Source organism: Lampris incognitus, chromosome 1 (assembly GCF_029633865.1).
Source record: "Lampris incognitus isolate fLamInc1 chromosome 1, fLamInc1.hap2, whole genome shotgun sequence".
Lineage (NCBI taxonomy): Eukaryota > Metazoa > Chordata > Actinopteri > Lampriformes > Lampridae > Lampris > Lampris incognitus.
This window is the reverse complement of record NC_079211.1, coordinates 138,418,756-138,439,984: the sequence shown is the minus strand read 5'-3', so window position 1 is coordinate 138,439,984 and position 21,229 is coordinate 138,418,756. Positions and strand designations below refer to the sequence as shown.

Sequence of the window (21,229 nt, the reverse complement as noted above, 5' to 3'; positions counted from 1 at the left end):
AACAACACCACAAATACGGTCGCACTCAACGACACAGACAAAAGCATAACTCGGTTGTAATTACAGGTGGCATGGTGGCACAGTGGTTAGTGCAGTCGCCTCACAGCAGGAAGGTCATGGGTTCGAGTCCCGGGGTAGTACAACCTTGGTTGGTCATCATGGGTCATCATGTGGAGTTTGAATGTTCTCCCTGTGTTTGTGTGGGTTTCCTCCGGGTGCTCTGGTTTCCTCCCACAGTCCAAAGATGTGTAGGTCAGGTGAATTGGCCGTACTAAATTGTCCCTAGGTATGAATGTGTGTGTGTGTGTGTGTGTGTGTGTGGGGGGGGGGGGGCCCTGTGATGGTCTGGCAGCCTGTCCAGGGTGTCTCCCCACCTGCCGCCCAATGACTGCTGGGATAGGCTCCAGCGACCCTGAGAGCAGGATAAGCGGTTCAGATAATGGATGGATGGTTATAATTGCTTATATCCCCCATTTCTACTGTTGTCTCTGTCCAGAGTTATTTTCTGAATAGCAAAAGATGGCATACCGAAGAAAAAAAAAAGTCGACATACAAGCAAAGTTGAATGAATCCCATAAATCTATAGTCCTGAAATTCCAGAATTTTTTTTCTTATTATTTTTGGATTTTTTTCCTCCTTTTTCTCCCAATTGTACTCGGCCAATTAGCCCACTCTTCCAAGCCGTCCCAGTCGCTGCTCCACCCCCTCCGCTGATCCGGGGGGGGGCTGCAGACTACCACATGCCTCCTCCGATACATGTGGAGTCGCCAGCCGCTTCTTTTCACCTGACAGTGAGGAGTTTCTCCAGGAGGACGTAGTGCATGGGAGGATCACACTATTCCTGCCAGTTCCCCCTCCCCCTGAACAGGCGCCCCGACTGACCAGAGGAGGTGCTACTGCAGCGACCAGGATACACACCCACATCTGGCTTCCCACCTGCAGACACGGCCAATTGTGTCTATAGGGACGCCTGACCAAGCCGGAGGTAACACAGGAATTTGAACCATCGATCCCCATGTTGATAGGCAACAGAATAGACCGCCATGCCACCTTGACGCCCCCTCCAAAATTTAAATGCTGATAACATTATGCCTTCACAGCACTGGCAGTACTTCTGGTCAGTTTAGAATATTCATCAAAGTTTTGTTTAAATATTCTTACTTGTGCCAAGTGCACTTGTTACATCGACCTGGTTTTTATTTAGTTTCTATTTGTCCGTTTCAGTAACAGCGTGTCCTGTATCCAAGTTGCCTTTAGATTAATGAGTAAGACACACTCGAAGAGACTTCACAGGTAATTTTAAAAGGTCAGTGGTGCTCTGAGACAGCCATACTGCAGAACGGCTTATCTGGGATTAAATCTAAAAAAATTTGTACTGTAAACCCAACTAAACCCTGAAAAGTTCTTCCCCCGCCAGCCGAATTTCCTACTTCCCCTCTCGTTGCTGCATGATGGGCAAACCGCCTCCCCATCCCGTCCTGTAAATGTCACTCCCCATTCAACCCTATAGTTCTACAGCCTGCAACACGCATAATGATAATGAGCAAATGTTCTTTGTTTTTTGTTTTCTTTACTTTTAATTTTATATATATTTTTTAAATTATTTGTATCCCCGCTATTTTGCTTTTAATTGTTGTGCTCATTCTTTGAAGTTCAAAGCAAAGCAACGCACCCATTTGTGGGATTACCTGTGTGTTCTTATTTATTTCTAATGCAGGTGTTGCTCCTTTGAGAACCAAACTTCTGTGAAGCCCCCCCCCCCCCTTTCTTCTTCTGCCTGCTTAGCCACAATCTGTCAACATCTAAAACGGCCGTTGAAACAAACATTTGGTCGAGGGCGAATTGAGGCCGCAGTGAAACAGACAGACATTTAAACCGGCTGAACTCAGGCGGGGGTGGGAGGGCTGTTAAACATTTGGAGGAATGAGCTAATCATCAAGGAGGATGTATGCTAATTTTATTCATTCTGTAGTTTAAAAAAAAGACAGAAGCGTCTTCTTTAGAGGAGGAAAAAAAAAGAGAGAAAATGGTGTCAATCAGAGGTTTGATATGAGCCGGTATGATGAGAGGAGATTTGAGTCATGCTTCGGGAGATTAACTGGCTGGGTATAAAGGAGCTCTACCTGGATAAGCAGTATTATCTGTCTGTTGTTTTTGGGCAATAGATGATTCAAGAAAATTAATACTGTTCCGTTCTCATACATACATGCAAATACAAAAGCATTTTCTCAGTTGGTAGGAAAAGCGCACGATTATAAATAGATGCAGCCACTGAACAGAGTATCTTTGGTAGTAAAAGTAGGTTATGGTGCTTAGTCAGCCTCTTTTTGTGTTTGTTAGTGAATGTGTGTGTGTGTATGTGTGTGTGTGTCCAGTGTATGCATGACACATATGTATGTACACGCTTGAACGAGTTTCTCTTGTTTTCTTTTACCACTCTTCTGAGCCATCCCGGTTGCTGCTCCATCCCCTCTGCCGATCTGGGGAGGGCTGCAGACTACCACATGCCTCCTCCGATACATGTGGAGTCGCCAGCCGCTTCATTTCACCTGACAGTGAGGAGTTTCACCAGGGGGACGTAGCGCATGGGAGGATCACGCAATTCCGCCCAGTTCTCCCTCCCCCCCGAACAGGCGCCCCGACCCACCAGACGAGGATCTAGTGCAGCGACCAGGACACATACCCACATCCGACTTCCCACCTGCAGACATGGCCAATTGTGTTTGTAGGGATGCCCGAGCTGGAGGTAACACAGGGGTTTGAACCGGCGATCCCCGTGTTGGTAAGCAATGGAATAGACCACCACGCTACCCAGATGCGCTTTCTCTTGTTTTCTTGGGGTGTTAATTCACTTTCATTCCCTTGACTTTGTCAGCTGGATCTCACTGGAGAAGCGCATCACCCCCTACCCCCACCCCTCCTCCCCAAAACAGCATTTCAAGCGGCCCAGATGCAGGTGGAGGACTTTTAGACTGGGGTTAAGGGAGGGGGTTGAGGGGTGAATGTAGATTAGGACCCTCCCCTTGCTGAGGGTCCAGTTGTAAGGACAAAACCATTTCACACCCCACCTATGCCATCCGTCAACCAACCACCTGAGAAAGGCCTCACCTTTCCACAGTCGAGCCTTGTTACATGGGAGAGAAAGAGCAAGGACAAGAGGAGTCCTCTCTGTCGGCCCATGGCACTGTGATTGACATGGCACCATCAGTGCCCTCTAATGTGCTGTAGCTCTCCTTCCCCCTGTCATTTCTTCCTCTTTGATAGCTCTGTGTTCAGTACAGAGGACTTTGTGTGTGTGTGTGTGTGTGTGTGTGTGTGTGTGTGTGTGTGTGTGTGTGTGTGTGTGTGTGTGTGTGTGTGTGTGTGTGTGTGTGTGTGTGTGTGTGTGTAGATGGCGGCTGTATTGTCAGAAACATCACAGCACCAGATGTCCAATTTGCACTTCAGCCTCGTCTGAATGCAGGGATGGATAGAAGGAGGGAGGATGAGGAGGTTGGTGTTATTGGCTCCAAGCAAAAGAGAGAGAAAGATAGAAAGAATTCAGTTTGGAAGCAAGGGCAGCTCTTCCAGGGAAATTCCATCTCTGAATCATTTTTTCACCCCTCTTGCAGTTTATCAGTTTATTTTCCATATATTTATGGCCTTAACATACAGAGATTTGCCAAGGCTCTTTACGAAGGGCTAGCTACCTCTGTCTGCTATATTAGGGGATGATGTGTGTGATGCTCACATCTGCGTAGAAGAAGCCAAACGTTTCAAACCTATACTTAACCGTGATAATGCACATGTTGTAAAGTACTTTCAGCAAATAGTCACACTGAAACACAGAAACTTATTTCAATTGTTAATTCAGTTCAAAACTGATTTAATTAGGCTATTGGAGGCTATTGATTTTTTCAATTAATAACTTTTCAAGACCTTTGAAGTTAAACAACTTGATTGTAAAAACATCTGAGATCATTTTAACCAATTGGGACATGCTAGTCAGCATATATTCCCATAGATTACAAATTATGAGTACAAACTTTCTCTAGAAGGAACTATGAGTCTAAAGAACTCTCCCTTGCAATTGAATAATTACTTGATTAATTAATTTATTTTTGTATTGAGGAAGAGATCAGGGCGTTGATTGGTTGTATAATTATAAAAAGACATAGATCTTCCGCTTCTGCTATGGGAAGATGGCAGCGCAAATTCCCCTTTACAGCGGTTTCACCCAGTACTGTTGTGGGTAGATGGTGGCATGAACTTACGTTCACGGTGGCCTCACCTAGTTTCATTGTCCACGTCTGCATCTAAGTTTGTGTTTTTGTTTGAGGGCTGGGAGAGCTGGCACTGGATTGGCTGGGGGAGCTTGGTCTGCTGCGTCCTGTGGGCTCAGGGACCATGGCCCTGCCTGGAGCTGCACCCGAGGAGGAAACACTGAGGGTGGTCTGACAGGACGCGGAAGCGGGGCTGGCTAAGCTAACTGCTAGCCTATACAGACCGGCAGTTCTGATAACACTGAGGGTGGCTTGGCGCCGACCTTGCCTAGCATTGACTGTATTTTTGATGTCGTCGTATGGAGTGCGGGGAGGTGTGTCAAAGGTGTCTGGCTGGGAGAGCTGGTGTTGGATTGGCTGGAGGAGCCTGATCTCCAGCATCCGGTGGACCCAGGGACCACCGCCCTGCCTGTAGCTGCGTCTGAGGAGGAAACACCGAGGATGGTTTGACAGGACACGGAAGCGGGGCAGGCTAAGCTAACTGCTAGCCCATGCAGACCAGCAGTTCCGACAGTCATGCTGGTGTTGGCTGTCTTGGACAGTGATTTTTTTTTGTTTTGTTTAGTTTTGGATATGTTGGATATATGTGTTTTTGTAGTTGTTTTTTTTAGCAGTTTGGATATGTGTTGTAGTTTGGATATCGTCACCTTCTTAAAATAATGGCCTAAGTCATATTTTCAAGTTTTTAAAAAAACAGAATAAACTGAAACTGAAACAAAATTTGTCAGTTTATTCTGTTTTTTGAAAAACTTGAAAATATGACTTGGCCATTATTTTAAGAAGGTGACAATATGATTTTGTCTTTGTGTTGCACAGCTGTAGGCTGGGGGAAACAATATTTTGTTTCATTTCATGTGCGCAGTTGCATGGAATTAGATGACACATAAATGTTCCTGATTCCAGATCTGGAGAAAGGTAAATCAGTTTCTGAAGGAGTATGAGTATGGACATCTCTTTACTTTTTCCAAGATAGAAAGAGTAAGGAGCTGTCCAGAATACTGCTGTAGCTGGTTGTTAGACTAAACCGAGCCTTTAAGCGTGAAGGACATTGCTCAGGGAGGCAACCCACAACCCAAAGACCACTGACGTAACCACATAGTTTTGTAGTCTTGATGGGAGTTCTTGTCAGAATTAGTTAAGCACTTCTCTGATCTGAACTGTATAAAGGAGTGGCCAAAGTAAAGCCACTCCTGAGAAAAGTGCATATGACTTTGCAGCGAAAGTTTTCAGACGGGCAAATGCAAGTGTCTGAGATCATGAGGCAAAGGATTCTGTGATCTGATGAAATGAAGCCAAAATGCAAAACGCTGTCTGGCACAAAATCAGACACAACTCATCACCTGTGTAACACCCTTCATACTGTGAGCTATGGGGGTAGGTAGCAGCATGGTGGTGTTTTTCAGTTGCAGGAACTAAGAGTTTAGAAAATAGTGGTAACAGTTAACGGAGTCAAACACAGGTGAAATCTTGAGCGGAATGTGCATTTGAGACCCAAAGAATAGGGGCTCAGATTTCCGGCTGCAAAATTACAAAGTGCAGAATATGTCCATAGGGTTGAAGGTCTTTTGGAGGTAGTACTTGACCATTGCACACATCTGTGTTATTTTACATAGTGAACGCATGTGCTATATGGAAGTTCAATGTCACTTGCAAGGTTTTGACTATTTCAAAGATTCAGTAGGCTACAAATGTATTGATAGGAGATGCATCAGTTTGAAAAAAAAATAAAAATAATGCATATACTAATAAATATTATAAATATATATTATATTTATATTTATATATTTACATCATCTTTGCTATATTCATCGTGGAGTTGTATGTTTGTATTTTCTTAAAGGCAGGCTTGTTAATATATCGCCCAATATATGCGTGAACCCACAAATCAGCTGCATTCCCGCTGAAAAATATGTTTTGGAGGGAATTTATTTTCCTATAGACAGTGTGATCTTGCTTCGAGCACCACTGTTTCACTATGGACCGCAAAGTAGCATTCACAATCGCCACTATCCATGCGCGGAGACAACGCTGCTGGAGTTGAATTTTTTTGGGGGCAGGGGGATTTTCCCCCTCTGTCTCTCCAGATGTACCTGGCCAATCACCCTGCTCTCTGAGCCATCCCGGTCACTGCCCCACCCCCTCTGCCGAGCCAGGGAGGGTTGCAGACTACCACATGCTTCCTTCGATACATGTGGAGTCACCAGCTCCTTCTTTTCACCTGACAGTGAGGAGTTTCGCCAGGGGGACATAGCGCCACCTCATGCCAACCCCCCCCCCTTTTTCTCCCCAATTGTATCTGGCCAATTATTCCACTCTTCTGAGCCGTCCTGGTCATTACTCCACCCCATCTGCCGATCCGGGGAGAGCTATAAATTACCACATGCTTCCTCCAATACATGTGGAGTCGCCAGCCGCTTCTTTGCACTCGACAGTGAGGAGTTTCGCCAGGGGGACGTAGCACGTGGGAGGATCACTCTATTCCCCCCAGTCCCCGAACATGCGCCCTGACTGACCTGAGGAAGTGCTAGTGCAGCAACCAGGACACATACCCACATCTGACTTCCCACCCGCAGCCACGGCAAATTGTGTCTGAAGGGACGCCGACCAAGCGGGAGGTAACACAGGGATTCGAACCGGCGATCCCCATGTTGGTAGGCAATGGAATAGACCGCTATGCTACCCGGATGCCCCCAGAGGTGATTTTCATATGAACAGTGTAATTTTAGCTTTGTAGCATATATGTTTTTTTTATTTGACAGGTTCTACAAGCAAGTCAGTTCATTCAGCAGCTTGTTTCGGAGTCATTAGGTTCTGTAAATGCATTGTGGTCACAATACAACAATGTGTTTACATTAAAAAGAAAATGTATTTTTGAATACTTTAGTATTTTTAAAAGCAAGTATTCCAATACTCAGATAAAAAAAATTGACTGAACAACTTCCACTTGTATTGGAGTAATATTTGACCAGGAGTATCTATACTTTGACTCAAGTAATGGAGTTATGTACTTTGTCCACCTCTGAGTGCAAGTACAAGTGTCTACTACTACTACTACTACTACTACTACTTTCGGCTGCTCCCGTTAGGGGTCGCCACAGCGGATCATCCGTTTCCATTTCTTGTACAAGTACAAGTGTGCAAATGAGTAAAGTGTCTGTTGAAAGTGACCAAGGCAAAAGGGTAAAAGTGGCAGTAGTATTACAAATGTAATCGTTATTGTTGATTTGTGTTGATGACCTGGGGGAAGAAACTCCTCCTGAGTCTCTCGGTGTTGGCCTCGTGGCTGTGGAGGCATCCGCTTGACTGCAGCAGCTGAAACAGTCTGTTATTAGGGTGATGGGGATCCATAATAATTCTTTGAGCCGGTCAGAAACTCAAGGACCCAGTTGCACAGGCAGGTGATCAGGTCAAGTTCCCTGCACTGGGTGGCCAGTCTGGGGGGGGGGGGGGGGCACTATGGTATTGAAGGCTAAACTATAGTCAGTGAACAGCATTCTAGCATCATGCTGACTGGATGCTGAGTGGCCATTTGGATTGCCTCTGTATGTGTAACCGGGAATGGAAACTCATAATCTCAGAAGATCCCATTGACTTTCATTTCTCTGACTTGTGCAGCAGTTTCTTTTCTTTTTTTTTTCATATTGTATATTACTGTAGAGCCTATTTGTTGGGGTTTTATGCTGTTGTTTTTGTGTGTAGCCTAGTCTGTTTCTGGTGACGTAATTGTTGTAAGTTGTAGCCCGGACCAAAATATATGTGCCCCCTATGAATGATGGAATGACATTTTCCTTTGTTGGAGGTCTTCTTTTCTGCACTGCTGTTTGTTAATACAGTTCAGGCTATCACTGTGCAGCCCGGTCACCTCAGCCTGTTTAGATGTCACTTGTGGTGTAATTCCTGTGATACAGTGATGAATCTCTGATAGAAGACAAGCACAGGGCCTGGCCCAGATGGAGCTCTATTAAGCTGTTAATAAATGAGGATTCTTCTCTGCTCTGCCTGCATCTGTGGAATGGCAGACACACACAAATCTGTGCATGCACAGGCATACTCAGAATATTATAATGAAGTAAAGCTAGCCAGATGGCTGAATTAGAGAGCTTTCTCTCTCTCTCTCTCTCTCTCTCTCTCTCTCTCTCTCTCTCTCGTTATCACTGTCATTCCATGTTTATCTGTCTACTCCTTGCTCTTGGTTCATTATATTATGCAGCCAGAGGGTTGCACGAGCTGAAGTGCTGAATGGAAAGATATGTGCGTGCCTCTAACCTGTGCCTCCTTGTGCGGGAGGTGGCCAGCCATTGCGGAACTCTGCACACACCAGCCGTGCGCTATTTTGTCGGGAAGTTAATCGGATCGCTCCAAAGAGTGACGATAAATGACAGCTGTCTATCCCGATTCACCAACTGCCATCAACTTCTCCGCTCCTAAAACAGTTTAACACCACCGAGAGCACGGAAGAGGAGATAGAACCAGAGAGAAAGGTCAGACGCAGTGGTTTATTAAGCGGTTAGAAGAAAGTGGAAGGGACAGCGATGGAAGTCAGAGCAGTTGTCCCAAGGTAGGGAGCAGACAGAGAGATAAAAGAGAGCAAAATGGGAAAAATTAGCGCTTTAGTTTTTAGCTCTGCTGCTACTGTGGGCACAAACCGTGATGTACAGTTGGGGGCGTCCGAGTAGCATAGAGGTCTGTCCCGTTGCCTACCAACATGGGGATCACTGGTTTGAATCCCCGTGTTACCTCTGGCTTGGTCAGGCGTCCCTACAGACACATTTGGCCGTGCCTGTGGGTGGGAAGCCAGATGTGGGTATGTGTCCTGGTCGCTGCACTAGCGCCTCCTCTGGTTGGTCGAGGCACCTGTTCAGGGGGGAGGGGGAACTGGGGGGGGGGTAGCGTGATCCTCCCATGTGGGAAGATCACGTCCTCCTGGCAAAACTCCTCACTGTCAGGTGAAAAGAAGCGGCTGGTGACTCCACATGCATCAGAGGAGGCATGTGGTAGTCTGCAGCCCTCCCCGGATCGGCAGAGGAGATGGAGTAGCGACCGGGATGGCGTGGAAGAGTGGGGTAATCGGCCAAGTACAATTTGGGAGAAAAAGGGGGTGGGGGTGGGAACTGTAATGTACAGTACTTGGCTGGTGAATAAGATCTCTGCTGGTTTTGTAACTGACACCTGAGGAGGTCATTAGATTGCTATTAGGGACATGTATTGCGGAGAGCTGCGGCTCGGAGACCGACTGAGGGAGGAAGAGGGGGAAGAGAGAGAGAGAGAGAGAGGATGAACTGCTTGGATTATAAACAGGATTTCTGTCTGTCTCAGAAAACACTCTCCTTCTTTCTCTCGTTCTCTGAGCACATCCCCTCTGGAGAACCCACTCCTCTCCCCAGACAGTAGAATGACAGACCGCATGGGAATCACAGTACACACACACACACTCTCTCTCTCTCTCTCTCTCTCTCTCTCTCTCTCTCTCTCTCTCTCTCTCTCTCTCTCTCTCTCTCTCTCTCTCTCTCTCTCTCTCTCTCTCTCTCTCTCTCTCTCTCTCTCTCTCTCTCTCTCTTTCTCCCTAGCTTTGTTTTCAACCCAACAGACTGACAGATCACAAACTCAAAACAATAGGCCCTATTTTAATATCACTATCTTTTGGTACACGTGGCAGACTTAAAATAAACAACCCTTTAGTGCCTTGTACATTCTCTCTCTCTCTCTCTCTCTCTCTCTCTCTCTCTCTCTCTCGCTGTCTCTCTTTCTCTCATTTTCTCCTTTTCTCTCTCTCTCTCTCTCTCTCTCTCTCTCTCTCTCTCTCTCTCTCTCTCTCTCTCTCTCTCTCTCTCTCTCTCTCGAGCTCACAACTATTCTTTGCTGTTGCCTCTCTTTTGCTGCATTGTTCAGGGATTTTCATTTTTCCCCGTCTTTCCATTCTTTCTGTCCTCCATTCTTCAGAGAATAGAGACTGCTGTCCTGGGTGCACTCAGTGATGCAGCATGGAGCAGCTCTTTTAGTTCATTATATAAACAGCTTTGGTGCCTTCACTTGCTCTGTGACTTGTGTGGGTAAGTGGCTTTTGGAGAAGGCTCTGGACCACAGAGACAAGAGGTCTGTGTGTGTGTGTGTGTGTGTGTGTGTGTGTGTGTGTGTGTGTGTGTGTGTGTGTGTGTGTGTGTGTGTGTGTGTGTGTGTGTGTGTGAGTCAGCGCGTCCCGTGTGTGCACACACTCAGCCCTACAGCCCGAGCTGGTTTGACAAAGAAACTTGAGGTCGCGTTGCTGTCGCCAGTCTCCTTTTGAAGGCTGTTTCGGATCGTAAGCGGCTCTCACGCCGCTTAACATCCATCTGCCGATTTTGTTCCCCCCCCCCTTTTTCTCCCCAATTGTATCTGGCCAATTACCGCACTCTTCCCAGCCGTCCCCGGTCACTGCTCCACCCCCTCTGCTGACCCGGGGAGGGCTGCAGACTACCACATGCCTCCTTCGATACATGTGGCGTCACCAGCTGCTTCTTTTCACCTGACAGTGAGGTGTTTCGCCAGGGTGACATAGCATGTGGGAGGATAACGCTGTTCCCCCCAGTCCCCCCCTTCCAAACAGGTGCCCTGACCGACCACAGGAGGCGCTAATGCAGCGACCAGGACACATACCAACATCCGGCTTCCCACCTGCAGACACGGCCAATTTTCTCTGTATGGACGCCCAACCAAGCCGGAGGTAACATAGGGATTCGAACCGGCGATCGCTGTGTTGGTAGGCAACGGAATAGACCGCTACGCTACCCGGATGTCCCCGATTGTCTCTTTTACAGTACAGTGTATCCTGTACCCCATTGTACCACCTAATCCTTCTGTGATCCATGCTCTTTTCTGACCCTTTCCTCTTCCTCCATTGCACCTCCAGACACCTCCCACTTTCCCCTCGCTCAACTTCTCTGGCGCTCCCCGCTACTATCTGAATGGATTTCTCTCTCTTTCTCCTCCCCTCTCCTTTTGTTAGGGTGAAGGATCATCTCTTTATTGCCTTGGGAGAGGACAGTCAAACAAGACACGAGTGTCGTAATCGAGAGAGAGAACACACACGCACACACACACAAGTATTTACACTTTACACCGAAACGAACATGCATACTCACTCACACAGCAACATGCACACACTCGCATGAGTATATGGACACACGGATATGCGCACACAGTCACGAAGTGGGAGGTCTGTTTGTCTGTTTGTCTTTGTCGCAGGAAGTTTGGAGAGAGAAAAAAAAGAAAAGGATATTGACTTGCATTCACAGTGGTCTTCATTATGACCTTGCCCTAGTTTGTGTGTTTGTGTGTGTGTGAGAGAGTGAGAGAGAGAGAGACAGAGAGAGAGATCGAGTGAGGGTGAGACTGGGGATTGCTTTGGGGATGACCAGAAGGGAACATAGGGCCTATCCAGTTAAAGGTCCCTGTTCAAGGGCACATACTCCATTCTCTGTTCTCCATACCCCCCCCCCCCCATCCCTCTCTTCATCTGTCCTTTCTTCTTTTCTCAGCTGTTCACTGTAGTGGGAGCTGGCACGAGACACTGGCTCTCGGGGATTACCTCTCCGTCTCTGCCCCGCGTCTCCCCCTTCATTTCCTTCCTCTGTCTTCCCACTGAGCTCTCCTCTTAAGTCCCTTCCTTCCTCCCTGATCCCCTTCTTCTTGCTTCATCGCCACAATGCTTCCTCTACACAAACAAACCACAGACACGGCGGTGACCTGGTCCTCTGGTGGATGCAGTTCCAACACTCCCAGAGCCGCTCTAGCAGTCATTTCTTGACAACTCTCTGTGTTGTCTAAGAATAAAACAGCCGTCCGTTTGTCCTGGAAAACCCGTTTATCCCTTTTTTTTCTACTCGTCTTTACTCAGTTGGGTTCTTCTCTCCCTGGTAGAAACAGAAACGACATGGCCCAGCAACTTAACATATTTAAAACGAGGACTACAAATGCCTTGTCAGTTATCCAGAAATGTGCCCCCCCCCCAATGTATCTGGGTAGTCCAGAGCTCTTCATCACTCATGTCCAATCTGATACCGTAGCATCCCCAAATCTGTAAAAGCAAGATACATTCAGTGAAGACATTTCAAATAATGTCCATGTTACTTATCCTTTAGACTACACCTTTTGTCTGTTACCCTGAATTGTCGTTGTGTGATTCAGTATGAGATGAGAAAGACATGCTAAACTTATTTCTAATCCCGTGCAACCTATTGTTTTTGATTCTTGAAGGGCCTCTCTCTCTCTCTCTCTCTCTCTCTCTCTCTCTCAATCCACACAGAATGATTATTTGGTGAATTTTCTGTCCGTGCTTCTCTTATCATCCGATCCTCACAATGCAGGCACTTAACACTGCTTCCTGCAGGCATTTCATTAAAGCACTAATAACACATTGGTAATTAGGTGACAAAGAGGATTTTCTTATTGCACTGATCAGCTGCCTAGATGCAGTCTACTGAGGCCCACACAGAAGGAGGCTTGCAGTGTTGGCATGAGTATCTGTGATTTTGAGTTTGTGCATTTGCTAAGTGCCTCATTTTGAGTGTGTGTACTCTTGACTCCACGCCCATCCTATTCTCTCTAAAGAAGAACAGTTTGTTTTTTTTGGACCCCCCCCCCTTTTCTCCCCAGTTGTATCTGGCCAATTACCCCACTCTTCTGAGCTGTCCCGATAGCTGCTCCACCCCCTCTGCCGATCCGGGGAGGGCTGCGGACTACCACATGCCTCCTTCGATACATGTGGCATCGCCAGCCGCTTCTTTTCACCTGACAGTTTTGCCAGGGGGACGTAGCGTGTGGGAAGATCACACTATTCCCCCCAGTTCCCTCCTTCCCCCTGAACAGGCGCCCCGACCGACCAGAGGAGGCGCTAGTGCAGTGATCAGGACACATACCCACAACCGGCTTCCCACCCGCAGACACGGCCAATTGTGTCTATAGGGATGCCCGATCAAGCCAGAGGTAACACGGGGATTCGAACCGGCGATCCCTGTGTTGGTAGGCAACGGAATAGACCACCATGCCACCCGGACTCCAAGAAAAACAGTTGTATTGTTTTACCCACCTCATCAGCAGAGGTGATGTCTGTCTGAGCATTGTGGCTCCTGCTACTTTATTTTTCAACTGTGACATCTCCCAGCTCCATTAGACCCCGTCATTGTAGAGATGGACTTCCTCTGACTCACTTTCAGATATACCGTAAATGAAAATATACAGAGGACATGGCCTACATACTATTTTCGACATTATATACTGATTTGCTAGCCTGTGTATCTAATGACACATTTGCCATAGCTTACTTACTGCTCCTTTCCCCTTTGCCCTCAGCATCCAGCTCCCCCACCCCTCTTTTTCCTTATTCTATATCAGATGGTTCTTGAGCCACCTGAGGCACTGAACAAATAGCACAGTGCAAATGAAATTTCCTGTGAGGTTTATTGATGTCATTAAACAGTAGCATACTGAGGCCCAGAATCATTTTAGTCTTCATCAGACTGGCTGACATTTTAGTGAATTAGTTGATGTTGGAGGAGGGTGGGGTGTCTGCATCCTGGCTCCTGTAGCTCTTTACCCATTCACAAGGTCAAATGGTGGAATCTGTCATCTCGTTTAGTCTGTCTGCCAGGGTGTGGTTGGCTTTCTTAAGGCTAATATGTATGTAATACCTAATAATGTCATTCTCTCATGAGATTTTTTAGCAGTATATCAGCTTAGCATTGAGTTTTCATTTAGGCATAAAACATCAAGCCAGTATTGTGATTATTGTTTGTATTCCTACTTGAGTTTAAGGCATTGTTTTTAGAGACAATTTTCTGGCAATGAGATATTGACATAGAATACTCATACTCTGTCCATACAGATATGATATGAATGCTTTGGGTCCTATTTTGAAATCATATTGCTTTACATACAGTGAAGTCATAGTTTTGCTAGCTGCAGATGGATAGCTAACATCCACTGCAAAACACAATGTAAATTATGTATGAACAAAACTCTTATATTTTGGTTAAGATACATGTTTCTCATAGTATTATATATATATATATATATATATATATATGAAGCCCCCCCCCCTTCAGGTTAGATGGAGAGGTTCTTCTTGAATTTTAGAGCAGGATTGTGAAAGTTTTGTCAAAATTCACAAGGTGGCGGGGGCATCTGGGTAGCGTAGCGGTCTATTCCGTTGCCTACCAACACGGGGATTGGTGGTTCGAATCCCTGTGTTACCTCCGGCTTGGCTGGGCATCCCTACAGACACATTTTGCCGTGTCTGCGGGCGGGTGGGTGTCCTGGTCACTGCACTAGCACCTCCTCTGGTCAGTCGGGGCACCTGTTCAGGAGGGTGGGGGTGGGACTGGGGGGAATAGTGTGATCCTCCCATGTGCTACATCCCCCTGGTGAAACTCCTCACTGTCAGGTGAAAAGAAGCGGCTGGCGACTCCACATGTATCGGAGGAGGCGTGTGGTAGTCTACAGCCCTCCCTGGATCGGTAGAGGGGGTGGAGCAGTGACTGGGACAGCTCGGAAGATTGGGGTATTTGGCTGGATACAATTGGGTAGAAAAATGAGCAAAAACATTTTTTTTTTAAATCAGAAGGTGGGACAGTTCACTTACGAATATATAGTAATTTTTTCAATTGTAATTTAGTAATTAGTAAAATAGTAAAATTAGTAAAATACTGATTTAGTAATTTTTTTCAATAATAAATGTACATTTTCTTTTATCTAAATTGTGAAATTGTGTAGTAAACATGTTTGTCTTTACTCACTGAAGTTCTGTATTTTGTGATGAAATTTGATAGTGTGAATACGTAGAGGACCACATGCCAACAAAGCATCCAGAATATAGGTCCCTTGTGCTTATCTCCATTCATTTTTTTCATCAAATTATCAAATAGTGCGATGTCATTTGCAGACATTTCAGATATGAACTGCTGCGCTACTGTGTCTGATGTGAGTCCTCTTAAAATTCACAACCCGATTCCTGTGGTCACTTTGCAAAAGCCTTTTTATGTGAGGATGGTCTGTCTTTGACTGGGGAGCATGACCAGGAATTGGACACACTATGTTGCCGCGGCGCCACCGCTTGCCCGTGGTTTCCTGTTTTGGTAAAGGGCAGGCTAAAGCTAACCAACACCGGAGTTCAGAGAGGAGCCCCGGCCGAGTGTGGCGCTCAGCTGTCTCTGCGGCTCGTCCCCCCAGACACGTTGTCACATGTCTTATGCAGAACACACACTCAGCCGGGGCACACGATGGGTAGAAACCACATCAGAGCGCTAATACCGCTAACGCAGCTTGATGCTAGGTGGTCACTGTGTGCCATTCGTGTCTCTGTCGTCCTGCTTTTAATCCTCTCTCTCTTTTTCTCGTTCTCCCTCTTGTCGTCTCGAAATCAAAAACACTTGCACAAAGCGTGTTTCGATGTTTTCAGCTTAGTGGCACAAAGGCAAGAAGAGAGGGGAAAGGGAAGAGAGAGAGAGAAAAAAGAAAAGAAGAAGAAATTTGTTGATGTCACTGAACCATGAAAGGGTTGGCCTGGGGTTGGAATGACTCTGTGTACAAGGTTCTTTAGTGCTGTGGCTGCGGGGATAAACATAACTCACATCAGCCCCTCCGCTTGTACAGGAGATTTCCTTTGCTGGCAGTTACAACCCCGATACTCTCACTGCACTGTAATTCTCACACACGCACACACGCGCACACATGCATGCGTGCAGCTCATACAATACAATCCAGACCCCTCCAATTAGCTAAACACATGCACACACACACACACACACACACACACACACACACACACACACACACACACATACCTAAGGACAAAAGGGGCATTCCGTACAGTGTTTTCAATTCTGTGTGCAGCCATGATGATATTTTCAATGTGTTGTTCATGAACGCACACACACATTGTAAGAAAGAGTGTAGTTGGATTGCACTCATGAATTTGTAAAAAGAGCAATACAAATTTATTCATTGTATTAGACCGCACTATCAGTGTAATGTAATGTGTGTGTGTGTGTGTGTTTATGTGTGTCCTGTTTCTTTTTCCTCCCCCTGTCCAGATCATCACTCAGTGTGTTTATGAGCTGCTGGAGAAAAAGTGCAACATGACTAAAGAAATCTTGCCAGTAAGTACCCAAAGTGAAAAGAGGCATTTTTCCCTGTTTTTTGATTTATGCCCTTGAGGATTAAAGTGGGTATTAAATATGAAAATTGACGTAAATGCTTGAGCGCCAGAGTGTGATTATGTTATTGAGGGTCCTGTTAGGAGAAGAAAAAAAATACAAAAAGAGGGGATTGGGAGGAACCGGCTTTTTTTTCAGCTCTCCATTTTTTTATATATTTTTTTTTAGCGATCTCTCTCTCTGTCTCTCACTCACTCACGCTCTTACTTCTCTTACACTTTCATTCACTCCCCCCCCCCCCGCGCTTATGTCCTTTGTGCAAAAGTGTCTCCTCAACAAATTAACTCTATTATGACGTGTCATTTCAAAGGCACAGAGGCACAGCGAGCTGACGCCTAATCTGTTTTGCATTCAGTTGCGCTGAAGGGGACTTTCTACTCTGCTGTCATAGAATTATTCTGCACCGGGCTCATCCGGGATCAGAGCGCATACTTGATCCCTCTCATTTGTTGTCGAAAAACGTGTTTTTCTTTTTGTTTTTTTGAACCCCAGTTTGCCAACCACACTTTATTTTTCCCCACTTTTATAAAAGTTGCGATCATTTTTCAGCCTCTGTTTATGAGATGTTCGGCGCTGCTTGTGTTTAGGAGAGCAGGGGAAATAGCCGCGGTGCTAACAGTGAACATAAATCACCTAGCCGGGGACTTCGCGCCTTTCATTAGCCCGTATACACTTTTACTGGTTTATCTCCCTGCCCTATTTATCTCATTATTCCTCTGGAAAATTGCTCTGTTCTGCTTTTTTGATGCCCACCCGCATATGTGTGTGTGTGTGTGTGTGTGTGTGTGTGTGTGTGTGCGTGTGTGTGTGTGTGCGTGTGTGTGTGTGCGTGCGCGTGTGTGTGTGTTAGCGGTGGGTCCGTCCACCTGCATGGTATTGAACTTGTGACCGCAGATTTTAAGAAGATTAACCACAGCCAAGTATAGAGGGAGGGAACGAGGGAGCGAAAAAGAAGAGAGAGGCTAAAACTTTCTCCCCCGCTCGGCTCCCTTTGTCTGCTTGGATTAAGTTCTTGCAGCTGCCACCCATGGTTTTTATGGACAGTGTGTGTCTCCCTAGAGATTGTCGTGGTATACTTGGGGAGGATGCAAAGGATGGAGGGTGGAGATGAACTGCCCAAACAAATGCGGACACACACATACACAAGCGCTTACAAACACACCCGGTTTCTTTCTCAATATCGGTCCTCTGCTCGCTCTCTTAACCGTGGAAAGGCTTTATCTTAATCCTCAAAGTTAATATTTAGATGGTTATAAACATTTTTAAAGTCACGTGGAGTACACTTTCCATCTACAAACCCGTATCATTCTTCAGAGTAAAATGAACATGACATGCACATGAACTTGAGCTGAGGTTTGTTTTTGATTTTATGGTTTTGATTTGTTTTTTTTTTTTTTGCTACTTATAAAAGATGACTCCTGTCGGATGATCCGCTGTGGCGACCCCTAACGGGAGCAGCCGAAAGTAGTAGTAGTAGATAAAAGATGACTCCTGTGGGGTTTTTTTTTAAGCTTAATTTTAGAGATCTTAGACATGGGACCACTGCTGGACACAGCTTTACAATGGTGTCTTATGGGACACTGGAACATGAGCATCAGCCATGTTTCAACAAGTCCAGTTTAACTCAAGTATCTAAACCATGTGTTTGCAAGCGAAAAAGGAAAGTGAAAGTTAAAAGTGATTATCTGGAATTTCCATTATTATCAATGATTTTTTGTTGTTGTTGCTTTTTTCCCCTCTTTATTCTCCCCAATTGTATCCGGCCAATTACCCCACCTTTCTGAGCTGTCCCGGTCATTGCGCCACCCCCTCTGCCAATCCGGGGGGGGGGGGGGCTGCAGACTACCACATGCCTCCTCCCATACATGTAGAGTCTCCAGCAGCTTCTTTCCACCTGACAGTGAGAAGTTTCGCCAGGGGGCATAGCACGTGTGAGGAACATGCTATTCCCCCTAGTTCCCCCCCCCGAACAGATGCCCCAACCGACCAACCAAAGGAGGTGCTAGTGCAGTGAGCAGGACACATACCCACATCCAGCTCCCCACCTGCAGACATGGCCAATTGTGTCTGTAGGGGTGCCCGACCAAGCCGGAGGTAACACGGGGTTACAAACCGGTGAGCCCCGTGTTGGTAGGCAATGGAATAGACCGCTACACTACCCGGATGCCCCTATTATCAATGATTTATAGCATTGCTGAGATTATTCCAGGTTCAGCTCGCAGAAATTACCATCTTAGTTACCGGAGGAAGGAGTCACATCAAATAACTATCCAGCCAATGCAAGTGAGAAGTTATAAATAATAGGAAATCATGTACACACATGTAACTGAGGTCACTAGTTGTTTCCTTTGTTATTTTCTTTTCTGGCATTGTTGTTGAAAGGACAGGCTTAAGGCTCCTGTTCATTTTGCTTGTAAGATGCCATTGTGTAGTTGTGTCTTGTGGTGGTCTCATGTCCAAAATTTTCAAAATGAAGCCGTGAATAAAATGATATCATAACCGATATACACCATGGCAAAAGCTACGAAAATAAGACCTAGTTTGTAAACGAAAAAGCTGTGACCTGTAGCATCATGCAGACTGTACTCTCATCTCATCCAGGTGGATGCTACAGAGGACGAGCCCACCAGTTTTACCTTCCTGAGCCCAGATGCCTTGTCTAATCCATCCAAGCTGCTGGTGCTGATCCAGGGCAGCGGGGTGGTACGAGCTGGCCAGTGGGCCCGCAGACTCATCATAAACCAGGACCTGAACTCAGGGTCACAGATCCCCTTCATTACCAGAGCCATGGAGGTAGGACACATTCACAGGGAGAAATGACATAAAGTACACAAAAGGATTCTTCTGGTTTTTTTTTCTTCTTCGCTGTTTAGTCGTTCACTGGAGACTTTGTATCTAAGAGGATAGACATTTGAATCATACTGGCGACACTTTATTTATTTATTTATTTATTTATTTATTTTGATTTTTCCCTTTTTTCTCCCAATTTAGTGGCCAATTGATCCCTATTTTAATTCAAACACCCACCCTCGTATTGCATGCGTTCGCCAACTGCATCTCTCCGGCCGGCAGTCTCGAAGGAGACGCCTCCCCACTTTCGTGACAAGGCGAATCCAAGCCGAACCACTGTTTTTCCGACACACACAGAGACGCATTCACGTGACGAACACAAGCCGACTCCGCCCCCCTCTCGAAGACAGCGTTGCCAATGATTGCTGCTTCATCGAGTCCGGCCATAGTCGGATCTGACGAGACCGGGGCGCGAACCCCAGTCCCCAGTGGGCAACTGCATCGACACCAAGCCGATGCTTAGACCGCTACGCCACCGCGGATGCGACACTTTATAAGTCTTAAGAGTCATGACCAGAGAGTTGTATGTTTCCATTTGTTGTATTTCCTCAGTAGCTCATTTCCATAAAGCTGTTAGGAGGTTTTTGGTTTGTTTTTTTTGGGGGGGGATTTTTCTCCCCTTTTCTCTCCAATTGTACACATCCGATTACCCCACCCTTCTGAGCCATCCCAGTCACTGATCCAGGGAGGGCTGCAGACTACCACATGCCTCCTCCGATACATGTGGCGTCACCAGCCGCTTCTTCTCACCTGACAGTGAGGAGTTTCGCCAGGGGACATCGCACATGGGAGGATCACGCTATTCCTCCCAGGAGATGCTAGTGCAGCGACCAGGACACATACCCACATCCGGCTTCCCACCCACAGACACATCCATTTGTGTCTGCAGGGACGTCCGACCAAGCCGGAGGTAACACGGGATTCGAACCGGCGATCCCTGTGTTGGTAGGCAACGGAATAGACCGCTACACTAGACGCCCTGTTAGGAGGAGTTTTTCACTGGTCATTTATCAATCTAGATTCAATTTTGATGCCCCTATATGACCAACATAAGTAAATGCGATCATGAGTGAGAAGATTGGATAATGCTATGACTATTCCAAATGCTTGTCTTTGGGTTGGATACTCCACAAAAACTGATGAAACAATTTACAGCACACAGATGGGATACGTGACCACAATTAAAGCTAAATTTACTTCATCACTGTATATGTTGCAAACACCTGTTATCCAAAACATCATTACATCTCGCACTCTTCTTTCAAAACAAATGCACAAACTACCAGAAGCTGAATATAATTGTAGAGGCCTGCTGAATAAGGGAATATTGATATGTGAAATATATTTTCTAGTGTGCACGGTTATGCATGTTTCAATATGGGTAAAGCAAGTGGAGTAGTGCATTTAATTATTTGATTCTTTTGTGAGCTTGATATTCCTGTTTAGCTAAACCAGTGTAATTTCAGTTTAATGGAGTGACATACTCTAAGCCAATCAGAGACCACTTTGGGGAGTTTAAAAAAAAGAAAAAAGAGAGCGAGGGGAGCCTTCCAGAACATGGCAGAGAAGTTTGCCGAGTTATCATTTTGTCGGTAGAAATTGAGTTTAGAGTCGAAACGAGTACTATTTTGTGGACTGAAATACTTCTAGGGATTTGCACAAGTATTGTAACAGCTTCAAGTCCTGTGTATCTCGGCGTTTCGCTACTCTTTCTTCCCGTTTGCCGTGGAAGTTGGCTAGCTTACAGCCAGTTAGCTTAACGTTAGCTATTTTGCGTACCGTGTTGTTATTTTTCTTACTTAGCTGGCTTTGTGAAAGTGTATATATAGTCTAACGATCAAGCGTGGACGTTTGCCAGAACTGTCGTGGGGACAGTCATCGAAACTTGGCACAAAAAGTAAGGAAATTTGTGTTTGGTAGATTATTTCT

General features: G+C 46.0%; 1 protein-coding gene across 1 annotated transcript in view; it reads left to right on the top strand.

Annotated features, from left to right (window-relative positions):
• Window positions 1-21,229, top strand: part of fam172a (family with sequence similarity 172 member A) — a 240,430-nt gene that overhangs the window by 14,919 nt on the left and 204,282 nt on the right. The window contains 2 exon segments of the mRNA XM_056288900.1: window positions 16,328-16,393; window positions 19,052-19,243. Coding sequence (XP_056144875.1) covers window positions 16,328-16,393; window positions 19,052-19,243 — 258 coding nt within the window.